The sequence below is a fragment of the Hyposmocoma kahamanoa genome, unplaced genomic scaffold, assembly GCF_003589595.1.
Source record: "Hyposmocoma kahamanoa isolate Upper Pololo Valley unplaced genomic scaffold, ASM358959v1 93, whole genome shotgun sequence".
NCBI lineage: Eukaryota > Metazoa > Arthropoda > Insecta > Lepidoptera > Cosmopterigidae > Hyposmocoma > Hyposmocoma kahamanoa.
In genome coordinates, this window is record NW_020654810.1 from 13,168,313 (window position 1) to 13,195,820 (window position 27,508).

Sequence of the window (27,508 nt, forward strand, 5' to 3'; positions counted from 1 at the left end):
TAAACACGAACGCGCACTTACATCGTTACACTTGCGATTTATAGGTGACTGCATGGGTGCAAACGCGCAACTGCATGGACACAACACGCGATTGCACCGATACAAACGCGTGATTGCATCAACGCAATGTCTTATAAATCAGAAGTTTGTATCAATGCAGCCGCGTGTTTGCATCGCTGCTTAAATGCATCGACGCTTCGACTCTGCACCAGTGTGATTTGAGCCTCAAGGTAGACGATTAGCTATTGCATCGCGTTTGCATCGCTCCCGTGTGTACCGGTTTAAAATAAATATTCATGTGTGCACTACTGTGCAAAACAGTAAACGAGTAGCAAGTGATTTAACTAGTAAAGGTGCCCTTCCACGAAAGGTATAATAACATGTCATAATAATATCACTGGCCAATAAATGCTTTAATTAACTATTCATCTAAATGATCAAAATGTAATAAGGTGTGTAAATGGACTACCCTCGAGTACTCCATCTCGCGTCTTACATACCTACCACATTTTTATAATAATATAGATAGAGTATAGACATACTCTATACTTGTAAGACTACAATATACTTGTATACATTCACACTTAGACTGCCGAACCCAATTGAAGGTATACACTAAAATTGTTCTTCCCATCCAAAGGTTACTTCCTAAGCCAAACCTGTTATCACATCGCAAGCTTCGAACCATTGTATTTATATATTTGTTTATATAATTGTCTACGATTTGCTTACATTTACTTAATTCAGACTAAAGGATATGTTTTTGGTTACAATATTATCACCCAATGAATGCTAATTTCCAAAGTTTGTGTTAACAATTGTATAATAATAATTTTGAAAGGCATGTGTTGGCCTACAAAGAGGACTGCCTACAAAAAAAACTCAAATGCCACTACATCGAACCAACAAAAAGAATGCAGCCATTACCATAAAAAATAAGCATAATAATTATTATAGCAACCGACGCTCTAGAGTCACATTTATTATTCCACTATCTAAATATCGATAAAACTTTAACAGCAAATTCGATAAATTAAAAGATCTAATTTAAAGCTAAAAGGAATGTTAAAGAATATACTCACGTACTACGAAATTAAATATCAAAATAAAAATAAAGCTACAGAACCCAATCACATAATTGTAAATAATTCATAAATAAGAAATCTACAACGTTTCAACATAATAACAATTTATATTAATAAAAGTGATCTAACACTTAACTAACTACACCTAAACTACATCAAATCGAACATTTAGGGGCTCTATTCAATTAATGCAATGTGAAATTATATATTTTTTATTACTTTGTTGAATAATCGTAATTTTACTACTTAATCTTAATTCTAAATTGCATAAATAGATTTCGTAACAAAGTATGTATTTAATTAATAAAGAGTAGACGAATTCGAGCCCCACTTCCTATGCCCAAGTTTAGAGTATTTTAACTCTTCTAGGTAATATCGTAATAGTCAACATCGTAAATGCGCAAAAGCTTATTAGTACATGTACTTACAAGAGAAACGCGGGGGTAAATTATATAAAATATTTATCAATAGTACAGGTTTACAAAAGTAAAACGAAAATTTCGTGCTAAAAATTGTGCCATTTTATGTAGCTCTTGAAATCACATACTTATTAGCTCAAGATTTCTCGAATAGTTTTTTACTAGCTTGTGGAGCTCGTATGCGTTGAAACAAGATAGTTCTCCGAATATTCTCGTGAAAAAGTAAACTTTACTCCCTAATAAGATTGCTTTACTTCGCACGTGAACACAAGATCGCTACAACAACGAGACGCATCTCGAGCGATACCAGCTGATGACAACCCTACTTCCTGTTGATTACTCTACGGTAAGGCATTCATCCCGTAGGTCTTCTAATTGTAAAAATACTTACATTGTAACTTACGCGACACCTTTATAAACCTTTTACTTATCACAAGCTACCGCTCCAAAATACTACAAATTTTTACTCAGCCCAAATTGATATGTATCGTATTTTATTGCACAAATTCATCACTTTACGCAGTTTTTAACTGAACGTAAATTAAATTTGCGAAGGGTCGCATTGAGCTATCCGGCCACAGCTAGCTCGAGGTCGATCCTTCACGGAGGATGAACTTATACCGAACATAAAAGTTGAACATAAACATATACTTAAAAAATGTTGTAGAATCTTAAAAGAACCTGGCTGCAAGGATGAGAACAGCGTTGGTGATTGCGGATTTCAAGGCAGGCGATGCACTGGTGCGTTCGTACGCTGGTTTCCTTTTGCAATTCATTTTCTCGAGTGGCATCTTAGCAACACTATACTCGCGATGCTCGTTGACCATAGTGCAGACGGTGCGCTTCTTTTGCATCATCTCGTCGTCGCGGTCCCGGAGCCCCGCCAGCCATGATTCGTACCACGCCAACTCGCAGTCGCAGATTAGAGGATTATCTGACAAGTATATATTGTATTTACTCCTACACTTTACATTTATTACCGAATACACTTTATAGCAACTTTACACCCTATCAAACTACTCGCTTACTTGTCCCTCATCTGCTGCTTTAACCCATGCCTATAGTAATAATGCATCAGTAATGTAACTTACCCATAATGTCGACGACTCTAAGAGTGTCGAGTACGGGCTCCATAATCTCTTCTGGGATATGATGCAGCTTGTTATTCTGCAAGTTCAGCGTCTCCAATGAGTTAAGATTGTCGAAACCCATCGTTGGAAGCTGATGGAGCCTGGCAGAGACAACAAAAATAAAGTGTAACAACAAAAACTCACAAATATAGAACTAGTGGAATGACCTAAGTCTAAAGTACATGTTTCTTAACATTTCTCTGCATGTTAACCAGTTATGTTGATAGCATTGATAGAAAATGAACCTTTCCCAAAGTTCTAATTACAAACAATACTATAATATTATATGGCATCAATTTTGGCCATAAATGTAGAACAAAAATATAACGTGCAAAACGTACAAATAAAGGCTTGAACTCAAAACCATACAATATTCAAAACAAAAGTAATTTGTTCCTAATTAATCAAGTTGTATCACTGGAGCTCTCGAGCGACTTCTAAACAATGTTACTTGTGAAAATTAATGAAACACCGACGTCTTCATGTCTGGCGTTGAGGGAAAGATATATTTATTCGTCTTTAAGCCGAGAATGTGCCGTAAAGTTCAAAGAAATTTAATTAAATCTATTCCGGTGGGGTTGGGAAGCAAAATTGGACGATGCAATTTTGAGACCGTGTGTAATTTTTGTTCTTTCTTAATAAAATATCAATTACTTTTTCAACGAAATTTAACATAAGCCGCGTAATGGTGGCACTTCACATGGCTATTTGTATTTGCGTATTTGATATATTTGACAAACAATCACCATGTGTTGATAGCAAGAGTTTTCCTTGTTTATCAACAACCACCAATCTCGTCGTATTCTCGATGCACATAAAAGGAGCCAAATAGGCATGTACGCACTTGCCACTTTATGGTCATATTCATTACTTTAAATCCTTATTTTGGCTCCATGTGTAGTCATATTTGTCAGTAGTTGCATGTTTATCTGTACGTTAAATATTTTTCCAAGTACATCAAACACCGAATAACGAATACAAGTGTCACTATGCAAAAGTATCATCTCTATGTAAAAGTAAATAAATATAATAACTTTACAATTTATTATACCTTTCTATTCTTATCTTACTTATTATTAGGAACTTATGTACATGTTTTTTTGGAGATTGAGGAAAGTGATGGAGTCCCCATATCCAGTGAAGGCGTCCTCACTGATGTAGGTGATGTTGTTGGATCGCAGGTCTAAGTGACGCAGGCGATGGAGAGGGCGTAGAGCTTCTGACGGAATCTCATGGAGACGGTTGTCACCTAGTCTTAGGTATTGCAGATTTTCTGCGAAATCGAAGGACATTTTTAAACATATTTTCACTTCAAAGTTCAGTCAAATAGAAAGTATAATTTGAAAGTCAGATGAGAAAATCGTCATAAAATGTCAAAGAGTGCTGATGGTAAGTCCTATAATAATATCCTCCTTCTTTTAGTATGGACAGCCGTGCTAATACTTACTGACGACAGGGATAAAAAAAATAAAAAATATTTGAAGACATACCTTCAAGGCCAGCAAAGGCTTTCTCGTCAATTCTTTGAATTTGATTCCCTTCCAATTCCAACGAATTTAAAAAGGTCAAGTGGGAAAAAACCTGTGCTGGTACTTCACGTAACTGATTATGAGCTAAGCCGAGAGAATCTAGACTTCGCAGTCCTGTGAATAAAATTGAGTATGCTTAATCGTTTATTGATGTGCATGACTGTATATTTATATTCTAGCTACCAGCGAAAGTAGTCGAAAATTGTTATTCAAAACTTGAGTTCTAGATTTTTTGCAGGTGGAAAAAATAACAGTCCCAAATCATACATATGTATATGCATCATATCACGCCTGACACGAGAATAGGCACTATATCATTATTAAATTAATAATTAATTTACCTGCAAAGTCTCCTTCCGAAATGGAAGCAATGCGGTTCTCTTGCATCTCGAGTTTTTTTAGATTTTCGAGTAAAGCCAGTGCTTTTTGTGGTACCGCTGTCAACTCATTACCGCCTAGATTCAATCGTTTCAATTTCCTGAAATCATGTTTCTTAGTCAAATGTACGTTGTGAAATGTTTTAATGATCTCAGAAGCCCCGGCACCACGTTCCATTCCATTACTATACGTTTGGCGCACCCTGGGCAACAATCGGCGAGTACCTCACGCCGATTGGAATTAAATCCTTTCACCACGTGATCACAAGCATTATAGTGTACGCTATCGATACGATAAGAAGAAGAATGTGTTCATACACGATACATACGACAAATAGAACGTAGTCATCGTATAAACTTTTTTGTAACATCTCTCATGAACAATTTTTAGCTTCTATTTTATATTCATTACAAATAACTCAACCGAATTGTGAACAACACAAGACAAAGCGTTAATTTGCCTGAGTACGTGTACGTACGTGTCTTAAAATGTTTTCTTGAAACTGTGTCAATAATTTCCAACAGTAAAACTACGTTGAACTTCACAAAACTCGAGTAATATAAACAAGTCGGTTTTGTGTGACAAAAAGGGTTGTGTAACCCTATCAATGTTATTTGCTTGTCTTTTGTTTGTATTTAGTTTCTTTACTTAAATCGATAACGAAAAACGTTTGATATGACTTGTTTAAATATTTTTATGCGTACACAGGGAGTGCCTTCAGCAAAATATTCTTATGGAAATTAGTACAATCGCTTTATGTATAAAAAGTAAAAAAAATTAATTGATTGAATTTCGAAAAGCTGTTCATGCACTAACACTTTTCAAATTATGTTAAAAAGCTTGTTAATATCTCGTACAATAATATTTTTGTATTTATTTCACTCTTCTATTTGTGTGATATTGTCAAGTGTATATCACCGTAAATTCCATATAACACGAGCTGATCATTTTTTTTTTCCAAATACCTTTAAGGCAAATCAAATCCATGTATTCACTCAGCAAAATAACAAATTATGTTTTACTCACTTTTCTAGTCCCTTGAAAGCTTCTCCGTCGACGACAGATATCCTGTTTTCATACAACGTAAGAATTTCGAGCGTATCTAGACCTACGAATGCTCTGTTATGTACAGCGGTCACCTAGAAACGAAAACAAAATTTTTTATATAATGTGCAGCATTAAATTACCTGCAAGCATCCTGCAAGCGACAATTTAGTACCCAGTCAACCGGTTATACTTAAATTGGTATATCATTAAAATCGTTCTACATGAGCAACTAGTCGTCCAATAACATTAAGAAGCAGCTTAGTGTCCCACGGATACAATACAATAAAGGGTTTAGGATGTTGATGGCGCGAAGGCGCGAGTTGATAATTTCAAAGCCATTACCGTAAGAAAACATTCTCACTGCTCAGTAGACTACGGGACAGCACCAATACCATTTTACAGGTCATACCTGATGGATATGGAATGCCTACAGTCTTTGATATTGAAATAACTGATACCACTTTCATTATTAATATAATTTTGTCATTAACCTAGATCATAGGTTCTCAAACTTTTTGGTTCACCGCCCACTTAAGCAAGATAAAAAAATTCAACGTAGTGGTGGTGGGTGGATAGTGTTAGTGGGCTACCACAAAAAAATAATTGAAAACACGTATTTTTATATTAACTTACTAACACCAAAAAACACAAGGAAAAAACTACACATATTACACGTAGTGTAGTTTACATACACAATTCAGAATTTTTTTCAAATGCGATAGCACCCCCTGTACACCATCAACGCTCCCCAATTGCTTCCGAGGCCCTTACCCTAGGACTCCTCAGAGCCCACTGGTAGGGTCCACTTTGGGAAACTATGACCTAGATATTAAATTACGTTGTAAGAGCACAATACTGTCGAACCGTTAAAACAAATATGTTGTCTGAATAAATAATTATATTATTATGATTAAAATGACTCGGTGTCTTATTTTGTAGATAATTTCTAGCTTTTACCTTATTATGATTCATATTCAGGATAAGCAGATGGTTGAGATGTGTGAACGATGATGTAGGTATCGTTGCCAAGCTGTTTTGAGACACATCCAATTGTGTTAACTTGTTGCCTGTGAAATATTCCATCTCATCATCATTACTATTTACACTAGTTTGACCTTTTTAAAAATTGTATCTGCTGCGTTTCACTTGATATACCTAGTTACCACTTAGAACTGAAAAGTTGATCGTGGGTGCGCTTGCTAAACCCAGACATAAACACTGTATTTTTTGTGTATTAATAATTTATTATATTACTATGACATACTCTGGATTGAGTATAGCAAAACAGGCTTTCTATAATAATAAACACATTGTTACCTCAAAAATGCCGATATAATTGAAAAAAAAAAGATTCATCAACACCTGGAGTGCCGCGCTGTTTAGCTGCGAGATATCGACAATCACAAAGAAAGTCAGGGAGAGATTGGAGTCAATTGAAATGTGATATTGAAGGCAAATGGAGAAAATAAAAGGATTGGAATGATATAAAAAGAAAAAGTTTTAATAATGGTTTGGTTAGGTTAGAAGAGAGAAATCTTTTAAAGACAATAGAGAACAAATGGGAAAATGTTTGGATATTTGTTCCATAGTGACGAATTTGTAAAAGTTATAATTGAGGAGAGATAGAAGGAAAAAGTAAGACCGAGGTTGACTTACACAATCAAGTAAAGAATTACGTCAAAATGAGCCGATACGAAGTGGTTATGGAGCTAACTATGAGCCGAGAGGAGTGAAGGAAGCTACACCGACGACAAGAGCCTAGCTCTTACATAGAATGGTGATGAAGATGATGATTAATTATTAAGAATGTAATTATTTAATTTATTTATTAATTAATTATTAAGTACTACTACTTCTGTAGTATGTAGTATTTCTGTAACGGGGTTAAAAGTAATTGCTAAGTATGAATTGGAAAAACGCAATTAACATTTCGATCTATTGGACTTTGCAAGCGCACCGACGTTGTGCAATTTTTCAAATTATAAAAGTGTTTGTGATTAATATTTTACTCCAAATATAATATATTACACGAATTTAGCTCCTACCTATAGAACTAAGTGAAGAATCTTCAATAACAGCTAAACTACTGTTATGTACGGTCAGATGACGAATATCAAGTCCCAGGAAGATGTAAGAAGGCAGCTTGGCCAGGTTGTTGTGCCGCAGTTTCAGATAGAAGATAATCATTGGCTTCGAACGGAGTGTATTCATGGCCTAAAAAAACAATTTATTGATAAGCTTCCTATGAATTGTTCAGACAGTGGTACGTTTACAACAGTAGCACGTGTTATTACGACCACAATATTATTGACTATACTATATACTGTATATGAAAGTAGCAGTGGATCTCTTCGTCAAAGAGTTTGTCCAAGAAAGTATTGCCACCTTAACTATTTCTGCCTCCAAGCAGTAATGTGAGCATTACTGCGTATTGGTTTTGAAGAGTAAAGATGCTGGTGAAATCACAAGCACATATGAATATCAATTTATGTCTCAAGGTGACGGGCGTAATGGCAGTGTCCCTCAGATCTTTGTATTTAAAGTTCTGAGTGGCACTGTAACTGTTATGCACAGGCGTGTCGTTTACCACCAGGCGCACGACTTGTTCGTCCCGTCACTTGATTTCTAAAAAACACTCCTAGTAACTTGACGACGTGAATTAAGAATAAAAATCTACAAAGATTCTGTGTGTTCACTTTAATACAAGTGTCTTTAAATCAATGTTTTTCCTAACTCGCAAAGTCCCTGCTTTATTAGTTACATAATGTGTAACCTACCCACGTATGGAAGATTTATTACCGCAAAGAGTGTAAGAAGCCAATATACAGGCGCTCCATTTATTCAATACTGCGCCAAAGTAGCCTCCATCAAGTATTTTACCCTTACATAACCCGTAAAGTTGAGCGCAGTGACTTTTACAACGGAAGAGAAAATATTTGTCTACTAGCACTGTTTTCGCAAGATAGTATTCCCGCTTGGTCTCTGCCGAGGAGAGGCATGTAGGTTCTTATTTATATTTCTGTAACGCAACGATATTTTTCTATCTTCAAAAGAGAAACTTGAACAAATACCGCTTAGTCTATATAAATACCTACTACATTCAAATTGAATTTCATATCTTACACCAGCAAGGTAAACAAGAAACAAACGTCTGACAGCAGTGCCAAGAGGTTGAGTACTAGCCACTACGAAGTTCCTCGTCCTTGTACAACTCCACCACCAAATTCTGAGGTTGCGTTTTAAGATACCTTTTGTATGTGCTGTTGCTCAGTAAACTCGCACAGTATGTCGAGTCCATTTTTCTTAACAGTACAGCTGCAGGGAGTCATGGTGTTAGGTGCTGGACATTGTTGCGCGCCCTGCGGGTATGCCGGCCGTGCACAGAGCACTACGCAGCAAACCAGCAGCCAACGCGGAACCATTATGGATCACCTGCGTGGCAGAATATTATTATTTTTTTATTACCTAGTAGCAGTAGAGCAGTAAAGCAATAGAGCGTAGCAGCAGACGGGTGCAGTGGCAGTGCGCCTCAGATCTTTGAGATTTAAAGCTCTGAGTGGCACTGCAACTGTTATGGACAGCATACAGGCGCACGACTTGTTCGTCCCGTCACTTGATATTATCAAAAAAGCCATGAACATCATCAACTCAACTAACATTCACCCGACGTTGAGCTGTATTCATACCTCCTCATGGGCGCAGTGTCTGCCCAGTTTTTTTTTAGTTTTTTAGAATAACATAGGGCTGTATTCCTACTATATAAATATATATGTCAAACTAAGACTTCAATATCTATTCTCGGCTTTCGTGATTGAATATTAAATTTTCGAAGAAGACCTTGGGTGCTTCTAACGCTTGTGGGCCTTGCTGAATCTGGATTAGATCCGGTTTTCGGTTACGTTTTGTTTATATTTACATAAATATATAAGATGCAATAAAATTTACGCATGTTTAGAATTGATCAATATATCGTTAGCCTTAATAACACAATAATTAAATGCTTTACGAGCAACGAAAATTGTGGGGTAATAAAATTTTAATGAAATTGTTTATCGTTCATTCCGTAACAATTTGGAACAAAAAAGTAGTTAATATCAACTTCAAAAACGTCGTTTCTAAAATTCAATGTTTAAAGTTTGTGTTTACACATTATTTGGCTAATAGTTAATACTTTCTATACTAAAGTTGCTTTAAATATAAGTTAATAATTACATTTGAAGTTTATAATGGAGATGAATCAATCTTAGTAATCCAATTTGAATAACTCCAAGATGTCCATAGGATCGGAATTGTCTCGCCTGAATATGTTGTTAATAATTAACTCAAATTTTAGCATTACGGATCATTTGCATTAGTAAACAATGAGAATTAAATCTTTTGAGTTTGTGCTTTCAGTCGCAAAAGAAAATGTATAGATTTTGAAGCAGGAATTATAATTCCAGTATGACCCATCGAAAAAAAAAACATTTTGAAGCGTCGAAAATATTAGAGAAACAAGAGATCGCCTGTACATGGTCATAACCCTACTATATTGACTTTTATGGTCGAGAAAGGAAGAGCCTTACGATTGTGTTTAGAGTGCCACAGAAAAAAAGGATTTCTACTAATAAGAAAGAGCAATTTCTCAAAATATTTGCTAATTCTGAAAAAATATTTATTAAAAGTAACAAAATATTGTCATTACAAAAATACTGCTTATCTTTTTCTAATACAATTTTACTCTTAACTTTATTCTAACTTTGAGACAAATACGTTCACTTCAAGATTTTATTTCATTTGTAATCAATTAATTGGACATTACTTACATCAAGAAATTTTTACCTCTTACATCAAATTTAAATAATCTTAAATGATAGGAAATGAAACTATTTTTCCGGATTTAAATCGCGTATATTTGTTTTTTCAAACAAACCGACGTTTCGGGCCCTTTACAGTCAACCGTGACCATGTTCCTATGTGTAACAATCGCGAAAACCTAAGAACTCGAAATCTTAAATGAATTAAAAATTTCTTGGGTGTATTTTAAGAAAATATATTCTTAAACAAAAAACAAGTACTTTTCTATTCAGATTAATATTCTAAATTCTAGAGTATATTCTTAAAACAACATTTCGTTGCGTTTTCATAGTCAATGTTGTCGTGACATGTCGCCGAAGGCGCACGCGGTAACGATTACTTTTACTTGTGCTTGTAATCATAAAAATCATAAACAGTCATTTATCCAAAGAAACAATACGTAGCATCTCTAGTTTGTTAGGGTGTTATTTATAGTCATAATTTAAGAAATTTGGTTACAGCATGAACTCAAACTATACTTGTAACAAGCACAACTTTAACATGCAATTAGTTCCATCACGCCACTGCTAGATGGCATTAGTTGTACTCTAAAACGCGCAATCGTTTTGTTAACTTCAATAGTATAAAGTCATCTCATATATTTAGAATTGTTAGTGCTTTCTGCCTCTGTAGCATTTATACGACCTCAAGTATTTGAGAAGATTCCGTCCTATTTCTGCTACTTTAAGGTTTATCACTGAACTGTGTGCTTTCACGCAAGTGATACATACTGTATAATAATAATATAATATAATAAATTTATATACTGTATAATACAATAATAATAAATTTACCCTTTTTGATATTAAAAAAACATAAATCTTCAGTGAAATAATTAAGTACCTCTAAATTTTTCATTCTTTTTTTTTTCAAATCAAAATCGGACATTTCTAATAACAAATAAATATTTTGTTGAATCTAGAGTGGCTTTGTGACTTGAAGTAAATTAATTTGCTCTTGGATTAAATATTTCTGTCTTGTAACTAAAATACACTTTTGAGGCGTTTTTTTACTATTATCAAGTAATTATTCTCTAACGTCTATAGGGAAAGGATCGTTTTGTTGGATTTAATAAATTTATCTTCATAAAAAGAATTTTGTCTTTTTCTAAACAATCTGTTTTTACCGTGTGGTTAACGTGAATAAACGCTACCAGTACTTTCTTAGTCACTTGCTAATGAACTGTCTAAAAAAAATCACTCCAAGACTAACATGCGTATTTATATAGGTAAGGCACAAAGATGACTTCAATTTCGTACAAAATTCCTTGTTTTTTTTTTCTTTTATGGGTCTTTATATTCAATATCGTAACTACAGAAAGCGCATCTGTTCATATTTATAGAACGCTGAAAATACTGGTGAGACAAAAATAGTTCTATAGTAAACCAGAATCCTAAAAGTTCCATGCGAAATTGAAAATATATACGTACGTATATTAACATTTGAGGAACTCGTCTTCAGCATTTCTGGTTATATAACATTTTACTAGGAATATATACCATCTTTCAAAATACAATATTCGAAAGTTAGTACTTATTTCATTGAATTGATAAGTATGAAATTAATACTCACGAGTGTATTTGCGTGTGTCAGGTCGGCGAGCGAGTTCGAACCGGAGGGGGGTGTGCCGCGGTCATGGGGCACTAGGTCATGTTCGTACGAGTCCTCCGCGAATCGCCCTGTTGACCAAAAGTATTAAATTTTAATTATTGTTATTTACCCTGTATATAGTATTATTACAAGAGAGCGGCGTATTTGATTGTTCTGTACTGGTACGCCCTACATACACACTTCCAGATACATAATTTGAGCCGCCTTTAATTTTCAATATTAAACGCGATAAAAAAGTGTTTTATTGATCAAAAATATTCATGAAATGTTGAATCTGACATATTAAACGCCATTTCCGTACGTCCTTGTTGAAAAATTGAATTTGTAAAACAGGCAATAATTCAATGATATTTTTGTATTCCAGTCCTTTATATATATTATGCACTACAATACATATTTCAAACCATTAATGTTTAAAATAAATAGTATTATATATATATGTATATATATATATATATAATAACTATATATATATAATATATATATAATACTATTTATTATATAATATATTATATAATATATTTCATGGACTTAGTTAACATACGTAAACTAAACGATATTATGTAACTACCACAGACCACATCCGTGGTAACTACCTATTACAAGGAACTACAAACATATATATTTTCACATGAATGAAAAGAATGATTTGTTTAAATGTTCAGAATGAGTTGAGAAGTTAGTTTAAAAACGGAAAACATTATTTCAAGACTAATAAAATAAAACTTATCCATAACTTCAAACGCAAAAGGTTTTTTGTACCATCTCTTTAACATTAATGAGCATATTTAAAACATTCATATTTATTCGTAAAGTTTATAATTATACTCAATAAAGTTAGGTTTTTTAATGTACATTCCTGGAATGTTCTTCTCTCTTCATTAAAAAATACCACAAAACTTGCAGAAAATGTAAATATGGTTCGTTATTTAAAAAAAATTTTCATCTCTTGAAAATTTATTCCAACTTCAAACAATCTCATTTCAACGTAATAAAACATAACATAAAAATATAATCAAAATAAAAAACCGGTACAAAGCAGTGTACTCTACAAAGTTAATAAGTCAAGCTAATTAATCCGTAAGGTAAACAAATCGTCGAGACCCAGTTAATGCGTCCAAATACGATAGTTCACAATTCTACTATAAATAGTTGAGTAGTTGGGTATTTTGCAGACTATCCTGGTTGCAGAATTAGATCAAGGTAACCATATTATTGTAATGTTATCGAATTTGTACCCTCTATTTTATCTGACCGCTCTGACAAAGTGACCTGAGTATCTTCTCGTCTTATCTTCATGAGCCGTAGAGTCCCAAATGACAGTTTGGACCTCGTAACTGTACGCTGCAATTAGGAGATCCGCAGAAGAACGAAAGTCACCGACATAGCTCAAAGGATTCGCAAGTTGAAGAGGCAGTGGGCAGGGGACATAGCTCTCAGAACTGACGGCCGTTGGAGCAGAAAGGATCTTGAATGGAGACCACGAATCGGAAAGCGTTCAATGGGACGGCCCCCTACTAGATGGAGGGATGACCTGGTAAGGGTGGCGGGTAACCAATGGATGCTTGTCGCGTCCGATCGGCTAGTCTGGAAATCTTTGGGGGAGGTCTATGTTGAGCAGTGGGACGTCTTCCGGCTGATATGGTGATGATGATGACCTGTACACAGCATTCGGCAGAATTTCATGCCTTCGTTCCTCAGTATTTCAACTACGTTTTGTAGGGCCTCATCAACGTTCTCGGTGGATTCCAATTGAGCGAATCTCTCCCCTAGAAGTTTCTGGAACTTCTCTGAACCCACCATAGTTTCAAGTAGATCAAGTCGGAGCGTAGTTCTCACCAGGCGACTTCTTTCAAACTAGAAATCGATTTTCAGAGAACCTCGTACAAGTCGGTGATCAGATCCGGTAATAAAACCTGCTGATCACCAAAACCTCTCTGAATATGTGCCTTTTGTCCGCCATGATTAATTCGCTCTCGTTTTCACTTTCTCGTCACTTTATCGGCGCTTTCCCACGTCCACCTCCTTTAGGGCTTCTCCTGAATGAATGAGTTCATCAGGAACAGCCCTTCCTTTCGAAGAAGTTGATCAGCATCTGAACCCTGTGATTCCTACATCCATAACCATGTGAGCCAACTCGGGATTCGCCTAGATTCTGGAGACCCACTTTAGCATTACATTATAACAACGTTGACGTGAGCCTTGGTGGTGCTGTTGATATGTCCCCGTACGTACATATCTTCCTCTTCGTCATCGATAATTTTTTTCTATTAAAATTAACCTTCAAATAAATAAACAGTTGCTTTGAGATTAGTCCATCCGTGTGGAGGTAGCTCAGTCAGACGTACAGATACACAGACAAAGACTTCAAACGTATAACTCCCCTTTTGTTGTGTTATTTTATAAAAAAATAAGTGCGCATTTGAACTCCATCTCACCTGATGGAAAGTGACGATGAGATCGACGATGGAACCTACACACCTACACAAAGCCTATTCACTCTCGCCTTGAAAAAATATATAAATTTGCTACGAAATCAATACCGGAGAAAAATAAATCTACTTGACCCCCATGTCTCCTGATGGAAAGTGACAATGAGATTGACGATAGAACGTACACACCTAAATAATGCATATTCAGTCTCGCCTTAACAAAATATATTTATAAACTACTACGGGATCAATACCGCAGAAAAAGAAATCTAGGCAACGGTTTTCCATTCTAAGGGAAATTTAAAGTACTCTTACTCGATTATCTTTGCAAGGGCAGTCTTCCTTCACTTTGTACTTTGAAGAGTTAAGTGGTAGTAAAGAGTACTTGATAATTCTTCGCAAAAATAAATAAGTGAGGTTGCTTATATTTCAAAAGGTCTGTCGTAATATTTATTTCTTTTGTTTCTTTATCGACAGCCATATATTATATAACATATGTGTATATGCGCGAGTAATATTTACACGCGTAGAGAAGTCTGCTGAAGTTTTGATGGATATATACTATTCTAACATAACAAAATCAATAGTGCGCTTCAATTGAAATTCAGATAGAAACATTACAAGAAAATATTTCACTTGATTTTATTCGACATAAATGAAACAAGTCTTCAGAAATGGTAAAGACAAAAGGCAGGTCCTTCGCAACATGGAAAAAAAACAGAACGAAATTTCGATATATAAAAAAAACAACACTCGGATCCATTTGGTCGTCCTCACTGTCATATTGGAGTTTGTTTAGGACGCTCGTAGGGTTAAACAAGTACTGACAATTTTCTAAATTTACTTTTGGGCAACCTAAACCAACAATTTGCGAAGACAGCTTTAATAAATTAAAAATTGTTCAAACACTTTTCGGTAAATAAGACTTTGGATAACATTTTCAAAACAAAATAAGATTGAATAACTTCACTAGTTTGTGCATCTGTCAATTGAAAATAAGGTTAACAATAGTTTTAATTATACTTTTTTGTTTACTGTTTTCTCAATTTAACCATATTTACTAGCAGTAGAGCTCCTTGTGAAAGAGTTCATCCAGGGAAGTACTACCACCTAACCTACTTCTGCCACCAACCAGTTGTGTGAACATTACAGCATTCCGGTTTTAAAGATTAAGGGGTGCTGAAGAAATTACAGGCACACGGAACTTGTCAACTTATATCTCAGGGTGACAGGCGCAAGTGGCAGTGTTCCTCAGACCTTTGCGATTAAAGCTCTGAGTGGCAACTGCAATAGCTGTACATAGGCGTGTCGCTTACCACCAGGCACCCGACTTGTTCGTCCCGTGTCTTGGTGTCATACAGAAGAATTCTCCTTTCTAAGGAGTTATTGTTCTCAATTCTATTTTCAGCATTAGTTAATAAAAGTTTCAATCATGGTATTGTAAGCAAGAACGTAATGTGCGAGTAATTTTGGGTTAAAAATAAACGTGATACCAATTACCTGATTGTAAATTAGGTAAATCACTCCGGGATAATACTTAAAACATTCAGACCAGACCTACCGGTACCTATTAAGTTAAAAGAAATCAGCATTATTACACTTGCACTGGCGTCACAATACATTTATGAAAATTTAATTTGTATTAAGAAGAATATTAATATCTTTGTAAATATTTATAAACATAATATTAACACAAGGACTAAAAATAAACATACTTTTCTTGACAGTTTTAAGGACATGCAGCAGGATAAGCAGGTAGATTTAAGGACATGCAGTGCATACGCTCCTATAATAATAATCCGGTTGATATTCAAAATTTCCCATTCACAAAGTTACTATGTTATATAGTGAAACAAAAACTTCATACTAAAGGTTATTTTATACAGCTTCTGTGTAATTGGATGACAAAAAGGCATAATAGTGTGTGATAATGTTTATTTATTTACAAAGACCAACCCTTACGAGTTTCTTACTTATTCTTCTCAAGGGAACCTGACTTACGAATGAGTTGTATAGTTCAACCAATGTAACGATTTCAAGCGTAATTTGTTTACCTATGAAATAAAGATATTTATTTGATTAAATTTTTATTGAATTGATATTCAATTATTTTTTGTGAAATTACTCCACTAGTTTGTTATAATTATTAATACAAAGATCGAACACTCAGAAAAAACACTCAGAAAAAATTCCTTCGATCCGGTCGGATTCGAACCGACGTCCTCTTGCATACCGTGCCAGACGCTATACCAACTAAGCCACGGAACGAACCAACGGACCTCACGAATTTTTCTATGTGCTTGCGTCGTGTCTTTGTACTTGGTCTTTCAATATTTATTTGAGTTTGAGTTTATTCAACCAACGTCCACATTGCAAATTATCATCTATTAATCCATCCATCAAAAAAGTAAATTTTTTTAGATAACATAATTTTTTTAGCACAAAACGTGCAAAACATGTTGGCAGCTCCCTTACTCAATGTGTTAGTTAAGCCCATGAAATACCAAAACGGAATAGAGAATAGATGTATTTGGGCAACCAATAGTAGTAATACCAAATTACAATTGGTTGCTGAAATACACGACTCAACTTCGCTTCGTGTGGCAGATAATGGGCCTTTGGGGCACCTATCGCAGAGAACATTCATTTATTGCCATCATCATTTTACGAGTTCATATGTACACTACGATCTTTGTTTTAGGCATTACAACATTTAAAATTTTATGATTTCAGTCGAAAAATATCCGTTGGTCTTACGCAGCTTGCATCCAACGGATTCTCATAACCATCACCAGGTCATCGGTCCACCTTGTCTATTCTGCGAGCAATGTGCCCCGCCCATCATTATTTTATTAATATTTAATGTTTTAAGTAAAGCTGTTTAAAAATTAACTAAACGCAATTTGTCGAGTTCTTAGGTTTTAGCGATTGTTACACATAAGAAATGAAACTATTTTTTATGGCAGGTCTTCGCTCGACTGTTGGTGGTTTCACACGAGGCCTGCGGCATTGGCGTGGAATCTTCAACTTATTCGCGTGTCGGACTTGCTTTATATGCTAAAGTTGGCTGGCAGGGGGCCAGATGATTACTGTCGCAGACACCATGTGCTCTCTGAAACAAAACTCTTTGTTTCAGAGAGCACATGGTGTCTAAGCACCAACAGTCGAGCCAAGACCTGCCATCTTACCTTACGTGAGAGGTGTTACAGATAAGATGGAAGAGTCCTCAGGTGTGCATATATCAAGACCTATTTCAAGCCCCTGAGGAAGATTTCTCAGTTCCTGAGACCCGTGAAATGTAACATCCCCTTACAGGATGCAGGGTTTACAAGCTTGACTGTGAGTGCGGTCTCTCTTATATTGGACAAACAAAGCGATGTATTTGTACCCGCGTCAAAGAACATAAAGCTGGTGTCAAACACCGTCGCGTAAACAAGTCTGCAGTCTGCGAGCATGTCATGGATAAACCTACACATTCAATGAAGTTTGACAAACCCCAGGTCCTTGCAAAAGAAGTCCGTTATCTACCCAGGATGCTGCGAGAGGCTATTGAAAATAAAAACATCCTAATTACAACAGGGAAGATGGTTTCTCCGTACCACCAGTTTAGGATCCAGTATTTCCTCTAATGAGAAATCCCAAAACAGACATAACACTGCAGTACTAATTAATATGTTTTAGTTTATTCTAATTTCTATTAATAATTAATAATAAATTGAACTTAATAAAAATTCATTCCATAAAATAATTTGTAAAACTTAATTAAATTAAATTTTTTTATGTAAATTAAATTAAATATTTATTATGCGTAAATTGGAATGTTTTCTTTGTAAAATTAAAAATAAGGTATTTAATTAATAACTATTGTAACTATAGTGAAAAAATAGGGTGGTTTGCATCAATATTAGACATAACTGGTTGAAGACTACCACCTCAGTCAACCGTGACCATGGGACCTGTACAGGGCCCGAAACGTCGGTTTGTTTGAAAAAACAAATATACGCGATTTAAATCCGAAAAATAGTTTCATTTCACATAATAATAAAAAAAAAGAAAATCACAAACGGAATAATTATTAACTTTAAATTGGTCTATATAGCTTTATAGTCGGTTTGTTTGCTCGCTTAGAGGAGATTAATAAATAATATTAAAAAATAAGTTTTTAAGTATTTTGATACCTAAATTTGTAAGTAGCATTGTGCTACTTAGCAGCGTAAGGAAACTCCAAGCATAAATATTGGTCAATGACACGTTAACACAGTCAACAAAGGTAGCATTACCCTAATTTAACGTTTCAAATGTTCAGCATTATGGCGCCAATGGTGCCTTAATGGGGTGTAAAGGTATTGCGTTGCGCCATGATCAGGGGATATTATCTTCAATGTTATAAATTTGAACTATGTACTATAATATACATTTCTTAGCGATCTATATATATACATATATATATATATTTCTTTGATATACATAATTTAAAATATTTAAAAATAATATATATATATGTACATATATTTATATTATTTTTAAATTATTTGGTAACATAGTGTTCTAGAGGCCATTCTACAGTCAATTTAAAATGTTATTTTTGTTACATTTCCAGTGAATAATAACAATTAATGTATGATCTGAGTGTATTTCGTATTTATAATTTTATATATTTTTTATATAACACTAAATTAAAACTGTTTCCTTTTTAATTCATCTGATGTACTTATATAAGTACTTTCTAATTAAAGATTACGTTTTCCATCTATTTAAAATGAGTACATACTTATACCCAAGGGGTAGAAGAAGTCACGTGAGAAGAATACAGAAAGAACTTTTAAAAATATTAATACAAAGTTTGCGTACCTTTAGCACGTTTGTATTTTATATAATCCTTTGTTTATTTTAATTTCGAATGCACTACTCGTACACAGAGGCGTCTTGTTTAAACTCCAGTCATAAACGTGTTCATGTCAAAGTAGTGAAATCCTCTACTACAACACGAAATTCACTCGATTCTATATCCTTTATATCACAAGCACAATATTACGTAACACTGTCTTCTGAAGTACTTTTATCCAATAGCGACGGAGAATGCACCATTATTTTTTATAGACAAATGCAATATCCTCGCACCGGTGTATCTGGAGATACTTTGTTTTATAATGTTTAGCGGATAAATATAGTTTGTGCGCAGAACGCGACAGTCCTGCCTCGAGAATCTCTTTCGAAAACAGTTTACTGTAGCTGTTGCAAAGCTCAGTCTATAGGTTCCATTACTTGCATAACGAAGTGCTCAATTGGCGAGAAGTTATCTGAGCGAGAAATGTATATGAAGCGTGTTGGGTGACGTATGAATTGTGGTTAAACGCGAGTACGTGGGGTAAGGCCCCAGGCCCCTTCATTTTATCATCTATTAGCGTTTGATGGGTCATCTCCGCTGGCCATGTCATTGTGCGCCTGAGCTGGGTGCCGTTTAGAGACAGATAGCTGCCGGCTACGTTGCTACGTACTGACCATTCCGATGTCGCATCCTAGCGAGTCGCTGAACTCGTAAACGCTACTGCTAATAATTTACTTTAATAATAAAGCTAGTTTATATTTTTAAGACCTTTATAATAACACATTATAATAGCTACTCTACCTAAAATTACAAAATTATTATTCCTATTCGTATAAAATGTATTCAAGTCGTGTATGTAATATAAATACGGAAAAGTTGCAGTGTTCTTAATGCCAAATCACGTGAAGTGAATTAAAATACAGTCAAAACTCTTCGGTGGGGACCAAGGAATATATAATAAAAAATAATAAGTACACCAAGCAATATAGCCAAGATGTCCGAGTGTGCGCGAGTGAATTGAAATTGTATTCAAAAACAAAATACGTTTTCTATTACGAAAGCGCTTTGTATTCAAATGACTAACTAACCGCGAATAAAATTGCTGTCTAACGTGTATTGTGTTTTAATTCCTGTTAACATAAGCTTGTTTCCGGCGGCAGCATTCCGGTAAAGCCCCTACTTCCTCCCCACTACCCCCACTGAATGGGGAGAGACCGGAAGAATCCGGTACGACCGTTACTCAAATATAAGGAAGAAACTAAATAAATTACAGGATATTATCTAATAACTGTGAAACAATACTTTAAATTGCCAATTAAGCATAGTCGAGACAACCAGCCAAAGAAACCTGCGTGTCAGAGAAATAAATGTAGTGTCACATTTTAAATATCTTCATTTTCATAAGGTCAGCAGAAGAAACGTTAAGTAAAAGGAGTAATTAATATTTTCCGATGAGCTCTTGGTCACGACTTTCGAACATAATAAAAATTCAGAAGAAACCTCTTATACTTTATTACAAGTCTATTCTTATTACTAATGAAATGAAGATTGTTATTTTAAGCAAAATTACTCTGTGTGTGTTTAAGTAAATGTAAATGAGCTAGAACTACAAGTTCTCATTACTTAGTTTCCTTGCGTTTTTCGTTTATAGGCACACAAGAAAAATAAACTTTGATTTCGCCTTACAAACACCTGAGCCATTGTATATGCAGAGACTGCAGAATCCGTAATACAAACTAAGAGATAGAGACAATTTTAGAACCGTAGCCTCTATCGATCGGCACGTAGCGACTGTCAACTCTTGGCTTAAGTGTTAAGCCCAGCAAATCTTGGAAATGGAGAATTCATAAATATGGTTTTCGTATTGGAAATAAGATTAACAAATATTCGATATTAATTACTTTTGCCGTAATAAGATTGGAAAAACGTTAGGGTACTTAGGGTACCTCAAAATATAAATAATTCTCTAAATTGCGAGAAAATTCTAGCAGGCACAGTTCACTATAGTAGTTGTATCCGCTCCATTAGTATCGTTAATGTTACAGTCATTTACGCTATACTAGTGCCACTCGTATTTTTTTTAATTTGTCGAAATTTATAAATGTCAATTTTCATAATTTTTTGTGAATTCGAAACCTATTTACCAAGTAAAAAAAAATTTTTTGAACATGTTTCACCTAAAACGGAAACAAATGTAGTTAGAAACAAAAAAGTAAAAAATATAAAACAAAGTTTACATTTAAGCGTAAATCTCAACGCTTATTTTTAACATTTTTCTTATCTGTAACTTACACTAAAAAGGTTTTATTTCATATCAAAGTGGCCGGAATTTTAAAACGATGATTTCATACTTTAACACCAAATATTTCCTCCGTTGCCGTTCATTGCAATATAGAAAACGCAATAAAGGTGGTTAGGACCTACGAGTAAGTTCAATATTTACGACTTTTCATCTTTCTACGATATTAATCTACCTGGACCGCTTGCCAAAAATCCCAATGCGGTAATGAATTTTGTCCCAGATTCATTGTTCTAGGTTTCGAATAATTTATAAATTAGGTATAACGAATAATAATTTAATAATTACTTTTAAGTCTCTTTGTTACACCCTAAATGGGTCACGTTACAAAATTTTATTATAAGACTAGTTTAATGTGCATGTGCAAAATGGAAATAAATAAACAAATTCCTATTTACAAGGCTACAGCATTCTACCAATTCGTTCCTAAATTAATACGCAGTTCAAACGACAAAGTGTACTTACCCAAGACCCTGTATAGATTGCATGTACTCGTAAGTAATTCAAAGGCAATTTAAAGAAGATATATCGGAATTCTTTGAACACATGTCAATTCCTTAGCTAACTTTGGGCTGTGGAGACTCGTATATCCTCATGAGACGTCAACAGTGGAATATTATATAAGTGGTAACAAATTGTAACATAGCTTCACAACTACTATATCGGCGTATGTACAGTGTGATTTTCAAATTAAACAGCACTTTTATATATTTACTTCCCGCTTCCAACGTGTCGCCTAATGCCTGCACGACTGCAACATATAAACCGGAGTATCCGGATCGACGTAAAACTTTTTGCGCTCTGAACTAGATATAGTATTGTACCTACTTCTTTAGAAGGTAGTCGATCTATAAAGCCGGATTTACATTTGTCTGACGTGTCGTGTAGTGACGCGCCAGAACAATATCGGTTTCATAGACAGCACAAGCCGTCACGTCAGCTTTCGATACACTAATATAAATCTAACCATATTAAATGTATGAAACCGATACCGTTCTGACGCGTCACGACACGACACGTCAGACAAATGTAAATCCGCCTTTAGATGTCACACGTATGTACCGGTATTCTGAAACAACAATGTCCGCTACCTACCTTAATATAAAGCTTTTATTCTCTTCTGCCACCAATAAAAAAGTGACGTCCGCCACTGTCTCGGGGCTGACGCAACAAAATATAATCACGTTTAACACTTTAAAGAATTATTATTATTGGCTGAACAATAAATATTAAATTAAAAAATCGGTTATAAATTGCACCTGTGTGGTTCTTATCCTATCATTCTTGAAAAGACAACTCATTCAAGGAGATAATTCTTAATTTCAATAAATGTATTGCAATACCTACTTCTTCTGGCTATAAAAATATTTAATTACATTTCGACGTCTTCATTGCAATAACAAATAGTATTTAAGTATGTGAGACAAATGCGGGTAGATCGTAGTTAGGGGTGAGAACTAATGGTTACGTCTGCTAACGTCACTTACAACATTAAGACCTGGGGGCCTATCACAACCTCCTAAAACAATAATACTTTAACCTTACATTGACTTTTCGTACCATAACGCGCTTAAAGTAAGCTTATTGTAATGTTAAAACTATGATGTTTTATTGGCAGCTTTGTGACTATTCATTCACTCAGTTCGTACTATGACGCGACTTTAACATTAAAGTAATATTGCTCTTATGTCAAATTTAGCAATCTTAAAATAGTTACACGGATGCAATGGAAACAATATTATTTTCAGTTTTGTTGTCTTAATATTGATTTGTAATGATTAAAAGTTAAGTTAAACTTATTTATTTACGTATAGGTATCTCTTCAATATTTTGTTTATTTTTTATTTAATAGCACATAGTAAATATTATACACATAGTAATATATAAGGTATTTAATTAATAACTGTTGTAACTATAGTGAAAAAATAGGGTGGTTTGCATCAATATTAGACATAACTGGTTGAAGATTGTACCACCTCAGTCAACCGTGACCATGGGACCTGTAAAGGGCCCGAAACGTCGGTTTGTTTGAAAAAACAAATATACGCGATTTAAATCCGGAAAAATAGTTTCATTCCTACACATAGTAAATAATTTTTCGTTAAATAAAAATACGCGATGTTTATTTCGTAAATTTATAACAGCGCCATCTATATGCTCCTTGGCGAAACTAACAGTTGACACTAGACTATAGTCCCGAATTCACAACGTGACTATCAAGACTCAGCTTGTTTTATTTATTTTTCTTCATGAAAATCCGGAATAATTATTGAAAACAACGTAATTTTAAAATATTTTATTACAACATACTTTTCTTTTCTTAACAGTCAAAATTCTTTGAATGTAAATAACATCAAGTACTTAAACATTATACTACGATAAGACGATTCGGAACATCAAAAAAGAAAGAGATGGCATTGTATAGTTCACATAACGTTATCTCTTTCCTATTTTTAGTACGGAATAGACAATATTGGGAAATCATTCGTTCTTTCAATCACTTTTGCAATAATACATTACTTGGTTGACAGGTTCATCATGGTACGAATATGAGTAAAATTATAATAAGCTTACTTTAAGCTTACTTTGAAGATTAAGATTGTTTTTGAAAAGGTTATGGAGCCCCCAGAGCGGTGGCAAACGTAACTTTTAAGTTCACCACCACGAAGCAGCACAAGTGATTGGAGAGAAAAGTAAAGGTTCGTAAACCATATTTCAATCCATCTCACTCACATGCCTGAATGCAAGCTACCCGTCCAATCGGACACAGCGGTTTACGTATCGGAAATTTCACGCTTTCCTTTCACTAATACCTACACCGGTTTCGACACCTTTCTGATTCGATTGGTACAATTTAGGAACATTGTCGCAAGGATTTGCTTATTATCCATAATTATATGATACAGGTTAAAGTGTCAATTAAATATAAAATGACATCAATATAAATATGAATAAATAATGCTTCAAAAAGATAATAGCTGACATCATGCTGACATTGTTACCATTTATTTTACTGATAATGAACATATGGAAACAACGAATAACACGGACCAAATAATAATTTAATTTATATTAGATAAAGGTTTAAGAGCACGTCAAGCATAATAATACTTTTATTTGTAAGTCAATGATAATACTTAAGATTTTTCCAAGGTCCAAAGTGCTTGTCATCTTCACTGCACCTATTATGCGAGTATCATTAAGTATTACAAAAGTATGAACACTTAAATGTGGAAATAGTGGGACAACAATTATACCTATTATCTGATTAGTTGTACACAACATTAATGTTTTGATATAATTTTGTTCTTGTACTCCTGAAGGTAACAATTAAAAATTCATTTTACAAATACTTAACGATATCGAAGGAATAATTAGAACACGAACTAACGTCTGTTTATTAATGTAATTTTTAGTTTAAAGTATTTTAGTTACTCTCCGTATATTTTCTACTTTTACGATTCAATCAATACGACGTATAACATGGAGAGTTAGTAAAAATGGAAGTAAATTAATTTGCTACACCGCGAACCCAGTGAAGGTTAAATCGTGCGAAATAGCTGCGCTTGTGTTGAATATTTTCCCATGCAGTTAATTTACCCACACTCCCTCCCTCAATAAAATTAATAAAATAAGTAACACAAGTGCAACTATAGTCACCACCAAAAACCACCACCAAAAATATACCCATGTGGGTAGCAAATTAATTTACTTCAATTTTTATTAACATATACTTCCGCAAAGTAACGACTGAATCTATGAATTGTTTATGTAGAGTTAGTAACTGTAATTTTATTAACATTATACACAATATCACGTCCGATCAAAGAGCCAATTAGCACTTGCAAGCAGTGTTCAAACATTCGCCGGAGTTTAGAACTGCGCTGCACAGCAATATTGTAGCATTGCAGTGTAACTATGTAACACAAATAGTGGTAGTGGTGGATAAACTTCGAAGGTAAGTTTACTAATAACGAGAGGGAACATACATATTCTTCTGATACCACCGAGACACTCCGTCAATCCATTATTTAATACACTTTATATCAGTCTTTAGAATACTGTAAGTACAGCGTAGCACGTACTAAAAAAAATTATAAATTAAAAGTGAAAAAGTGAAGAGACGTACTAGTTCTGTAGACATTATATTTGGAATAAAACTACTGAGAATAACATAAACAGCAACAAAGGTACTATTTTCAGCAATGTACAGGGCGTCTCACCGCTATGCCACACGGAGGAAAAATACCTTAAATATTATAAATAGAAAATTGTACTGAAAGAAGATGTAGCGGACTCTCTCAATGGGTTAAAGGGTGGGTCCTCACAACGAGAAGGCAAGGCCAAGAGAATGTACTTACAGTTTATTAATAATTTACTAGAAAACACGTTGTCGCTTTCAAAGCAAAACAGCTTAAACACAAATCACGAAACGGCGCCAAAAACAAACACATTTAAATTTAGAATTTAAATATAAAACTAAGCTTAAAAAAGACTTTATATAAAATATACTAAATATAGAGATTTGTAGCGATTCGCTACAGAAGACATCATTTTAAAATAATTTCTAAAAACAAGTCGAATTGCATTCAAAATTTTTTAGAAATCGCCTCTCTGAACCGGAAATCGAACCCACCAAATATGAAAAAAAAAACTGTAGGAAATAAATCTATTTTTCCAGATTTAAATCGCTTATATTTGTTTTTTCAAACAATCCAACGTTTCGGGCTGTTTACAGGTGCCATGGTCAAGGTTGACTGACCATGAGACCTGTAAAGGGGCCCGAAACGTTGGTTTATTTGAAAAAACAAATATATGTGATTTAAGTCCGGCAAAATAGTTTAATTTCCTATGTATAACAATCGCGAAAACCTAAGAACTCGATAAAAACACCTGTAATTTTACTATACTGATCGACAACCTCAAACATAAGGATTGTTTAAATAAAAGAAAGACATAAAATTTAACATTTATTTTGAAATTTTATTCAGGAAAATGAATTAGCCTTTTCTCTGACTTTTCCGCGCTCGTCACAACTGACATTATCATTTCAAAGTAAGTAATACTTTGAAATGATATCAATCTCAGGATCAAGTTTGTAATCATTATACTAATTAATAGAAACTTGAGAAATATATATCATTTCCCTATTATAAGTGCATGATAAAATAATGAGATAGTAGGTAAGTTGTAGTGCCTAGTTGTAAGTATGTTTATGTGTTCACAATCACAATGCGGCTAGCTGATTATAAAAAAACAATTTTAAAATGATAAATTTCATGGTCTTCCTTTTATTTAAGATCCTATGTTATTTAGAAGAAAATCTATCCTCATGATCGAAGCTTTCGATTAGTGTAGTAAAGCAGCAGTAGAGCTCCTTGTGAAAGAGTTCGTCCAGGGAAGTGCTGCTACCTTACCTATTTCAGTCGTTAAGCAGTAATGTGAGCATTACTGCGTTCCGGTTTCGAAGGGTGTGGGTGCTGGTGAAACAGGCACATGGAACGTGTCAACTTATGTCTCAGGGTGATGGGGACAGCGGCGGCGCCCCTACCATCTTTGCGATTAAAAGCTCTGAGTGGCACTGCAACTGCCACCACCAACCACATGCCACCTCGATAAATCTATTATATCTACATTTACAAACAAACCGACATTTTAAAATTTTATAACATTAGTTAACAATGGCGAGCACCGGTTTTATGTCATCGCGAGCGCCGCGATCAATGACTGCAAAAGGTTAACACAGTGCCAAACATGGTTGCAAGGACACAGCTAATTTTAAAAAAAATTTACAGTTCTGCACAGTAATTTTATCAACGTAAAAATTGAGCGCACCAAACGAGATGAAAAGAAATAACAAAAACAAACATATTGATATAAATTAACAATAAACATAAATTATTGGAAAAAGGCG

The 27,508-nt window shown here is 34.4% G+C and overlaps 1 protein-coding gene across 2 annotated transcripts in view; it reads right to left on the reverse strand.

The window, feature by feature from the left end:
• Positions 1 to 217: 217 nt before the first annotated feature.
• The window catches only part of LOC113237552 (leucine-rich repeat-containing protein let-4-like), a 215,356-nt gene continuing 188,065 nt past the window's right edge, over positions 218 to 27,508 (reverse strand). Inside the window, exons 1-11 of one of the 2 annotated variants that reach the window (XM_026474102.1) lie at positions 19,319 to 19,586; positions 11,997 to 12,103; positions 8,837 to 9,020; positions 7,634 to 7,802; positions 6,546 to 6,655; positions 5,568 to 5,680; positions 4,505 to 4,641; positions 4,125 to 4,277; positions 3,727 to 3,907; positions 2,596 to 2,735; positions 218 to 2,438 (exon numbers count right to left, since the gene is read on the reverse strand). In XM_026474102.1, coding sequence (XP_026329887.1) covers positions 2,176 to 2,438; positions 2,596 to 2,735; positions 3,727 to 3,907; positions 4,125 to 4,277; positions 4,505 to 4,641; positions 5,568 to 5,680; positions 6,546 to 6,655; positions 7,634 to 7,802; positions 8,837 to 9,010 — 1,440 coding nt within the window. In that variant the 5' untranslated portion in view covers positions 9,011 to 9,020; positions 11,997 to 12,103; positions 19,319 to 19,586 and the 3' untranslated portion in view covers positions 218 to 2,175. Of the gene's footprint in view, positions 2,439 to 2,595; positions 2,736 to 3,726; positions 3,908 to 4,124; positions 4,278 to 4,504; positions 4,642 to 5,567; positions 5,681 to 6,545; positions 6,656 to 7,633; positions 7,803 to 8,836; positions 9,021 to 11,996; positions 12,104 to 19,318; positions 19,587 to 27,508 lie in introns of those variants that run through there. The other variant, XM_026474101.1, reaches the window with a different exon arrangement.